Here is a 10,457-nt window from a genome sequence, read left to right as displayed (position 1 = left end):
TTTCTCTCAAGCTTCACTCAAAGCCTTCTCTACATACAAAGAACTCACTCAAGTTCTCACCCTAATACAAGAGTTCACTCAAACCCTTATTAATTCCCCATTACAAGAGTTCACTCAAACCCTTAAACAACTCTCAAATACATATAAAAGATATAATGTATAAAACTAATATGTTGAACACTCAAGATCTGTCTGGAACTCACTAGACGTATTGTAACCAAAAACCTGATAGGAACTTTGACCAGGAGGACTGACTTAGCTTCGTGGTGAAGGATAAAACCATTAAGCACGACCACTACACTTCGTCAGCCTCAACTTTGAATGAATGCATATGAGCATATTTATAGTACACTCGAATTATTCATTTCATCTTGAAAAAGATAGATTTTCTGAAAAGATAAGTTTAAAAGATATTTTCTAAAAATCAGTTTTCCGAAAATATATCTTTTTGTTAAGAATAAAAACTGTCAATAATAATAAGATAAACTTAGCATAAAATCAGATTTTATTCAAAACTTATCTTTTTGTTTAAAATACTTTTTAAACAATCTTATCTTTTTCCAAAAGGGATTTATTAGAAGATAAATATCTTTATTCAGTAAAACCAAATCCCTAAAAGATATGCACGTATAAGGTAAATATATATATCATTAAAACCGACTTTTAACGACGTTCATACTTAAGTTCCTATTAGGTTCCTGAACTCTGACAGTCTCTGAGTTCCTGACAAGTCAGTTACTCTAATTTCATTGACTGTTTGGAATTCACCTTGGTTCTATATAGACTTGTTCCAGACCGACTTTTATGTCCAACATACTTACATGAATCCTAGAGCAATATACTTCTATTTCTCTGTCTTCATGTTGCTTCTCTGAAACTCTTGTTCTGGAATCCTGTAGTCTTGATATATTCTGGATCTTAGGGTTTTCCCCAGCATTACACCGAAACCAGGTCGTTACAACCCGTTTTGAAGTTCCTGTTAAGAAACTTCTGGAAGTTCCATTTCTGGAACTCTTCTTCTAAATTTACTTGTATCCTCATGGATCCTCTAAAGTTCCTCTGTTTCAATTCCTACTTCAGCCCTCAACGCTTACTGAACCTGCAAACATCACAACACTAGAAAATCCTTATTAAATGGAAGTTTGCTCAATTCTTAACATCATCATCAAAACCTCATAAGGATCAACAAGTTGTCCCTTTTTGATGATGACGAACTGAGCAAACTTCTGAGAATAACAAAGTAAAACAGAAGGTTAGTTTTTTATTTATAAAAACAATAAAGAAAACTAAACTAAATTAAAAGACTCCTACACATACATAACCTATATATGTATAGGATACTTACCTTATGAAGCTAACATATGTAAACACATGTTTACATAGTTACCTTCATGGTCCCTTAGCCATCATCATGCTTATCAACCATAACACTTATCGTTGTTCTTGTTCCTCTATTGCTTATCCTATATTGCTCAAGTTCCTTACATATATACCTGTCATTACTCAGGTTCCTTGTATCCTGTTCCAAGCATAATTTGCTTTTTCTATGCACAACTTAACATACACGTTAGATAGATAATCATCATTAGTTTATAATCATCAAAACCTAATTGCTCAACAGTGAGCTATGAGTGAGTGGCTCGTGCTGGAGAAGCAGGGCGCGTGCAAGCTAGCTCTCTTAGTCACGAGCTTTGCACGTGCTCTCCTACTCCAACATGAGTTTCTCACTTCTCTTCTTCTTTTGCATGGATGTCGTTCTCAACTTAATTAATCATGAGGTTTGCATTATAATTTTATGGATCTTAGGTAATTTTAATTTGTTTTACTATTCTACATTCTACATGTATTGTGTCATTGTTCATAACTTTATATATAGATACTTATTATCGTAGTCCTTTGTTGATATTTAATTTGTCCATATAATTAACAACTTTCAAATGTTTTTGGTACGTATGAAGTATTTTATGGAGTACTTATGTTCTTCCTTTGGTTAGTACTTATGTTAATTATTGTACTCGTTTAGACGCACAAAAAAAAAAAAGCAAATTAATGTTGTTCTTTTTTAAAAAATGAGTTAATTTATTTCTCTCATTTCCCTTAACTTGCATAAAATAGTCAAATTTATCAAGTGCATGCAAGTCATGGGTAAAACTCTGTAAAAGAGCAAAACTTTTTTTTTTTTTAATTTTTAAATTTATTTATTAGTGCAAGTGAGCAAAACCAAACATGCTCCTTCGTACAATCGAGCAAACTGATTTGAACAATTATACTCTTGATAGATAAGAAAATGTGTAACCAATTATAATTAACTTTAGTACCATAGGCTTATATATTTCCTACGTCATGACTCAAGAACTACATGCATTATTACGACTTTATTTGATAGAAGTAGAGAACTAGAAAAATATGAAAATTCTATTGTATAACGTTGTACCCCCTCTATCTCTTATTTACATGTCGATTTCTCTTTATTATATGAGTAATAAATATTAAAAATAGACATGTAGACATATAGATAAGGGACGAAGGAAGTAAATCGTAATTTATAATGATCAATTTATAATGCTATGATACGGTAGGCAAAAACCCGGCCTATACAAGATGAACACAACTCTACTGTGAAATTGGAGCTTATCATTACTAATGAAATACAAATTAAAATCAAACATTCATATTCTATACAACTTAACTATTGTAGTACTGTAGAACGTACAAGTGAAATAAAAAAGAGTTCCATGAAACTTTACTCAAAATATTTGTTTTTTTAAAAAAAATTTATTTAGTTTTATGAGAACACGTACGGATCTGTAAATAAAGTCATAGGCCTCAGCTTGGTTAAAAATTTATTTACTTTCCTATTCTGTCCAATGGAATTAATTTTGAAGTCTTACACCTTTACTCAAACACACAAAATAAAGTCAATTCTTTCAATAATTAGGAAAAATAAAAAGATGCATAGTTGCATGCATTAGACTCGAGTTTAGATGGGAGTAAAAAAGAAATACCAAAAACAGGAGGAACAGAGGAAAAGGGTTAAAATATCAGAAAAAACATGAAATTAGAAAATTGGATGGGAATGATGAGAGTGTCAGTGAACTTATCTTGCAGAACAGATCAACTGCCAGATAACTTCGTCAAGTATGGGGGAAAACCTCATTTTTAGACACCCAAAATATTAGTCACATTTTACAATTTTTATTCTCATACAATAACACAAAATTACTTATATGCCCTCAATTTTTTTGGCTTTATTATCTGTGATACCCAAAATACCCTTAAAATTGTATTTGTATTTGTGCCATAATGAATGAATTGTCTCCCTTGATTTTTGGTGTTCTGAATATTTGTATAACGTTGCTTTCTCTCTCTTAATTTCTCTCTCTTCTTTTCTCTCTCTTCATTTCTTTGGTTTTCTGGGTTCTTCCATTGAAGAACGACTCATTTCTTCATTCTCTCTCTTCAAATTGAGCAAGTTGGGGTTCAAAAGCGTCGGAAAAATTGTTGATTTTTGTTGTACGTGTTCGAACGAATCAAAGCCCTCAACTAATTTTGTGAATCCGCCCTTTTTAAAGGTGATAGGTATCGTTTTTTTTTTCGATTTCCTGTATATTTAATTTTTGCAATTTTCTGTTCTGAGTAATTTGATTATATGGGGTATTTCTTGATTCTTTATGATGTTTTACTGAAATAATTACATTTTTCGGATTATTTTTGCCGATGTTTACTTCTTTGCCGTGGATCTTGATTTCGTTCAATGCTATGGAATATGATTTGGATTTAAAATATCTTCCCCAAAATCATGATTATATTGTGAATATTTTTGTTTGCGATTTTATATATTTGCCCTAGAGTAAGGTTATCTGTTCAATTTTGTGAATTAGGGTTTCACTGTTCACATGATTTAGGGTTTCACTGTTCACATGATTTAGGGGTCACTGTTCAGTTGCATGTATATTTATCTATTCAATTGCATGTATACTTCACTATTCAATATATGAGAGCTATGACTTATGAAACAATGTTAGAGGTTTAGTTATGTATTGTTGACATTGTTATAACATGAGTCCTTTTGTTTGAATGCTTCATGGTTGAAACAGGAACAAAGGACCCATTGTTATGCATCTTGAGTGATTGTATACTCATGTTGGTTTGATGTGTGGCTGTCTTTAGTACTTGTGTACTCATATAATGATATTGGTTTGATGTGTGGCTGTCTTGAGTGATTGTATACTCATATAATGATATTGGTTTGATGTGTGCCTGTCTTGAGTGATTGTACACTCATTTAAACATGTTGGGTCAATGTATACTCATTTACACTTGCTTTTTTGATGGTTGGCTGTCTTAATTGGTTACATGTTGATTAAGTCATGATTGAGTGAGTCCCCTGAGTCTGTGACCATGAGTCAGTCCCCTGGTTTAAAAGAATCACACTCACAGCTATGAAATGTATAGAAAGCAGAAGGCAAGCAGAGAAGAGGTTGATAAACCATCTAATTCTCCAGCCAAACCACCAAAATCTCCAGCAAAACTCCCATCTATCTCTAATGTGAAAGCTCCTGCCAACTCTCCTATCAAACCCCGTGTTCCCATTCCTTTGGACCAACAAACTAGTTCACTTGCTGACAGGATATTTGCTGATTCCAGATCACACTACACATCTGAGTCCTACCAATGCACTGACCGTGACTGTGAATTAGGCAGTCGCTGTGATGGGGAGCACAGTTACAGCAATGAGACTTTGAGAATTAGATTTGGAATTGTCCCAACAGGAATGCCTCCTGCAGACTCTGACTATTGGCCTCATAATTGGTACAGAAGGCAATGCAGGAAGAAGGGTTTGCCAAGACCTTATGACAATGTTGACTCAGACTTCTCAGACTCCAATGATGATGATGGTGGTTGCTCCCCTTCTAAGTTGCCTATGTCCCAGAGAAAGGATTCTGATAATGAATCTCACAGCTAAGTCTCAGAATGCCTTGGTGTTATTTGTTGTGGTTTCTTTTGTTTTCTAAGATTGGGGATAATTGAATGTGATGGTTGGTTGTATTTAGAACATGGGGATTATCTTGTTGGTTTTGTTTTGGTTTTTTTGTTGTTGTTGATTATGATGATCTTTGGTAGTCTTGTTGATATGCTCTTTTGGGTTGGGTTTTAATTTTGTTGACCTATTATCCTGATATGTTGGTTGGATATGCCTTGTTGGTTGCCTATGTTGGTTGGATATGCCTTGTTTGGATATGCCTTGTTGGTTGACTAAAATTGTACTTGTATACTCATGTTGGTTTGATGTGTGGTTGTTTTGAGTACTTGTATACTCATGTTGGTTTGATGTGTGGCTGTTTTGAGTACTTGTATACTCATGTTGGTCATGTTGGTTTGATGTGTTGCTGTCTTGAGTATATGCCTAGGATGAGGTCTGTGATGATATTTTGTTTGTGCATTTAGAAGGCATATAGGATCTTGTTCTTGTCTTTTAGACCACAAGGTACCATCTTCCTCAAGGAATTTATAAAGCATGATATAAGTTTTATTTGGTTGCTCAATTTGCCTATTATGATAAAAACTTTAAAATCTGAGACCTTTTGTCATAACATGTCCTTACACTTAGTGTGTTATTACCAATGGGATATATGTTTAGATGTTCAAATTATTGACCACTTCACAATTATCCCATTTGGTAATAACACATTATGTGAGTGTGAATGTGATTTGATAAGGTCAATGATGAATGATGGGAGTATGATGTTAGGAGGCATATTGTTTTTGTCATATAACATGTATTGTGTTTTGGTTTCTTGTTTGGTTAGATGAGATTGCTTGTGTGGCCTTTGTGTGAGCTTGTATTCCACAATATAAGTCTTTGATGATATGCACTAAATGGCCTGAGACCTTGTGTATGTTGTAATTTAACTTATGATACTTATGGTGTTCAACAGGTGGGGTGTGTAAGTAGTTTAAACAATGGTATTTACCTATTTATACACTCCGTCTGCTGAAACAACATAAGGTGTTGGTTTTACTTGACAATGATGAGTCTTTTTTGTTGAGATGCCCAACTTTAAATGCCCTATCATTCTGCTGTCCTTAGAGAATAACTCAGACTACTCTTCAATTATTTTCTTTGCTGACTATGGATTGTGTGTGGATGTTTGGTTGGTGTGTCAATGATGCTTGGGGACAATCTGAGTTAACAATAAAAGAGTGCAATGACATTTTTAGAGCACTTTGTTTTCCAAAATAAAATGCATGTTTCATTCCATAATAAAGGATTTGATTACATATTTATATTCACCTAATGTCTTAAGCAAAAGATAAGAACAAAAAATAAAAATAAACATGCTAAATTTTTTTACACTTGACCCCTATTCACTACTCTGCATTGGCATTTGAAGTAGATGTCTCATGATCATTGGCCATAACAGGCCTATATGCCTCTATGTTTGGTCTTTGTTGTGTGTTGTGCTCTTCAATTGCTTGTGTGTTGTCAATGTTGACCTCTTCAGTGTCTTGCTCATCATCTGAGTCTGGCTTGTCCATGTACACACTATCCCATGCATCAATCACAGCCCACATAGGAGCTTGTATAGGATCTTGTAGCCCTCCCTCTCTTTCCAGCTTATCTTTGTTAACATGTGGAGGTTCAAATCTGTTAGAACCTTTACTTTTCAGAATTTGGTTCATTGTGTGGCACAAAGTTACCCACACCTTGAACAGCCTATTAGGAGGTAGCTCACTAAATGCATCTTCAACAGCCTTTATCGACTGGTCTGGTGTCTTAGCCATTTTCTTGTGTTGAAGTGATTGGATGCTTCTGAAAAAGCCCAAATCTAGAACATTCATGTCTGGTCTGTTTGCTGGTTGCTGAGTTAATATAAAAGTGAACCCTGGCTGTTCACAATGTTCTTGCCAAACTGCATCATCTTGAGTAATATGTGCCTTTGCATTATCTTGCTGAATGTAGATTGTGTTGTGTTGACCTGTGTGAGGCCATTTTTCCATAATTGCTGGAATGACTTTTTCAATCAACATCCACCTTGAGACATCCCTGTTGATTGGATCAATTACCTTTGTGACCATTTCTCCCTTTTTCCTGTATTTTGAGGACCTAAGTGCTGGCTCCTTTTTTGCAAATGGAAAAATGCCTATTTTCCCATCAAAAATTACTTCTTTTTCTGCATTGTACCAAGGTTTTGCAACTGCTCCTTGGAACATGAATTTTGGAATGAACTTGGTTGATTGCATTACTCTATGTGGACCTTTTTCTCCTTTTTCTAAATATGACCTATGTGTTTTTCTAGTCAGTGTAAACCATTTTTCATCAATATGTACTATATTGTACATTGACTGGTACACTCTTTTTGTGCCTGGTGAATCTCCTACAATGTTGTTGAGTATGAATCTCAGCCTATCTAATCTGTTTGCTGATGTAAGCTTTGGCTTTAATGCATTTGTGTGAGGTCTGACTTCCACTCTCTTAATCAGTCTCTGGATTGTGCTTTTACCAACATTTAGCATCACTACCAAGTCCCTTTGGCATGATCTGTTGCCCATTGCCACTGCCCTTATGGCATCATTTGGAATAGTTATTCTCTTTCTTCCACAATTGTGGAAGCCTGTTGACATGTTGTACTGTAACTGTGCATCCCTTTGTTCCTTCCCCTTTTTCCATATTCTGAGAATAGTTCTTGAGCACAGATTGAAATGATTGGCTGCCTGTTGAATGGATCCATATTTCAGGTTTCCATTTGTTGACCTTGTTAATAGCCATATCAAAATGTCTAACTTGGCCCCATTACTGAGCCTCCTCCTTGTTGGCTGATGATGACCTTCAGAGTTTTCTGGGTTGATTGGTGTTTGCTGATTGTTGTTGTTGCTTGTTGTGTCTTGGTGATCTGATGTTGTTTGATGATTGCTGTTGGTACCTGCTGTCTCTATATGGTTGGTTGCTGGTTCAGATGCATCTGTTGCATCAGGGGAAGGATTTTGGTTTAAGTCAAACCCAATGTTGTCATGGTTATTTTCTGAGTCAATCCCATCATCGTAGGCAAAGTTGAGATCATACTGAAACATTTCAGCATCATTAGCAGCAGCATCTTCATCCATGTCATCATTCAAATTGAAGTCTGAAGCCATTTGGAGTTGGAGACAATGATGTGATTTGGGTGTCTTTGAATGTGTTTTTTTTTTAAGTGTCAATTTTCTGTTCTTGAATTGTTCTCTGTAAAATTCCCTCTCAACTGATTTGAAAATTTGAGAAGGAGTGGTTTTTATAAGGATTTTTTGTTTTAACATTAGTCATGAATCCGTGTACTTTCATTCTATTGGATGATGTAATTTTTTAGCTAATTTGATTGGTTAAAAATCAATCACATGGATTACAAATGCATTGCTTTATTTTCATTGGCTGTGTAATAAAGACAAAAAAAACCCAAAGGTTTCTCTTTGTAATCCGCCCCTTTTTAATGACAACAACTTTCTCTCTCTACCTTTTGTTTTGCAAATGATTGGGTTTTAGTTCCCAAATACTTCATTTATTTCTCCTTAATTCCCGTGATTTTCACCCAAAAGTGACTATCATTCGGGGACGGAGGGAGTATGTATTACTTCCTCTATTCTTTTTTACTTGACCTGTTTCTTTTATCATGTTGCCAATGCACAAGTTTAACCATCAATAATTTTAATACACTATAAGTAAAAATTATAAAAGTTATATATTGTGATAGTACTTATTTAGACGATTCTAATAAGATCCTACATGAATATGTTTTTCTTTACCTATAATTCACAAAAGACGGTCAAAGGTGGGTTGGTGAATAGTGAAAAAGTCAAAGCGGGTCAAGTAAAAAAGAACGGAGGAAGTACTAGTTTAGATTTCGTGTCATGCACGGTAATTTTTAATAACTATATTTAAAATTTACATTATATACTTTCGTGTGTTACATACATTTATATCAATTGAATCCTAAAAAACAACAAAAATAGCAAGAAAAAATCACACTACTAATTAGCGACATGTGTCATCTTTAGCAAGTATTATTGAAGTTTTCATGGAGTGTTAATTGACTGAAATTCTAATCAAGGAAATAACAAAAGTATCATTTGTTGATTTGATATTCGTATTTCATTGTTTAAGCTTGTAACTTCTATTACGTAATTTTAAAAAAAATCAAGAAAAAAAATTATATAATCTTATTGTAATAAACGTATGTTGTACATAATTTATATCTTTCTTAAAAAAATAGTCCATAACAAATGATGTTAAAAATATTATTTTCATATTTTTTTACTTAAGTTTATAGTTGTCAATATATTTATTTTGGAAAGATATATACTTTGTATTTAATTATTACCTTATAAATATATGTAAAAAAAAATTATGTATGAAATTGAATTTTTTTCCAAAAAAAAAAAAAAAAAAAAAACTGAGGACACACCAGGAGATGACACGTGTCATAGCGGGTGTGTCTTTTAGTATAGAGTTATTGATCTAATTCTTCTCTCCGTTTTTTTTAATAAATCACTTTGATTTTTACACTATTCATATGCAGTTTAAAAAAATAATCTAAAAAAATATTAATAATTTAATTACTTGCATTGTTTAATGTTTAGTACTTTCTCCTTTCCTCTTATATTACAACAAGGGATGTAAGCATGAATTATAACATGAATTACAACAAGAGAAATAAAAACATAAATCCATGTGATAAAGAGAATGAAAAAGGCATATACAAATTAAAATAAAAATTATTGAAATATTTGTAGAATTCTCTACAATAAGGGCATGTTTTCTGCGGATTATTTTCAATTCAATTCATTTCAGTTCAGTTCCAATAAGTTCAGTTCAGTTCAATTCAATTCAGTTCTTAATTTCCTTCTCTCATAAATATTCAGTTCAATCCAGTTCAGCTCCAATAAGTTCAGTTCAGTTCAGTTTAGTCAATCAGAACATACCCTAATTATTGTTACAATATTTATGGATAGGAGTCATTGGCGGATCTTGGCCAAAAATATTAGAGGGGTCGGGATTTGAATCTCTTTTACCTCTAACTTAAAACTAATCACCATGTCCTAATATTTTAAAAGTGAAATTAGTTCTTTAAGGGTCTGTTCTCATAGACTGAACTGAGCTGAATTGAAATGAATATTTTATAAGAGAAGGAAATTAGGAGCTAAACTGAACTGGACTGAACTGAACTAAATTGAATTGTCTAAGCTGAACTGAATTGAAATGAATATTTTATAAGAGAAGGAAATTAGGAGCTGAACTGAACTGAAAATAAACGTATGAGAACAATGCCCTTAAGTTCATAAACTTATTAATCTACCGGGGGTTAGGCCCTAAATGGCCATGATAGGAGAAAATATCACTTAGACATTGATATGAGAGAAGGCATAAGTGTGTTTACCTTTCTTTTTTTTAACTCTTTGTTAAATGAAATGTTAGGAGGTAGTTA

General features: G+C 33.4%; 1 protein-coding gene across 1 annotated transcript; it reads right to left on the bottom strand.

Annotated features, from left to right (window-relative positions):
• Window positions 1-6,372: 6,372 nt before the first annotated feature.
• On the bottom strand, window positions 6,373-8,136 carry LOC110708950. Its single transcript, XM_021887178.1, has one exon. It carries the CDS (start codon window positions 8,134-8,136, stop codon window positions 6,373-6,375), a length of 1,764 nt encoding a protein of 587 aa, XP_021742870.1.
• Between the last annotated feature and the right edge of the window lie 2,321 nt (window positions 8,137-10,457).

Source organism: Chenopodium quinoa, unplaced genomic scaffold, assembly GCF_001683475.1.
Source record: "Chenopodium quinoa cultivar QQ74 unplaced genomic scaffold, ASM168347v1, whole genome shotgun sequence".
Lineage (NCBI taxonomy): Eukaryota > Viridiplantae > Streptophyta > Magnoliopsida > Caryophyllales > Amaranthaceae > Chenopodium > Chenopodium quinoa.
Note: the sequence above shows the minus strand (reverse complement) of the source record. Positions and strands in the feature narration are given on the sequence as shown.

Coding starts and splice junctions, on each gene's coding strand:
- LOC110708950 (XM_021887178.1), bottom strand. CDS start 8,136: ATGGCTTCAGACTTCAATTTGAATGATGACATGGATGAAGATGCTGCT.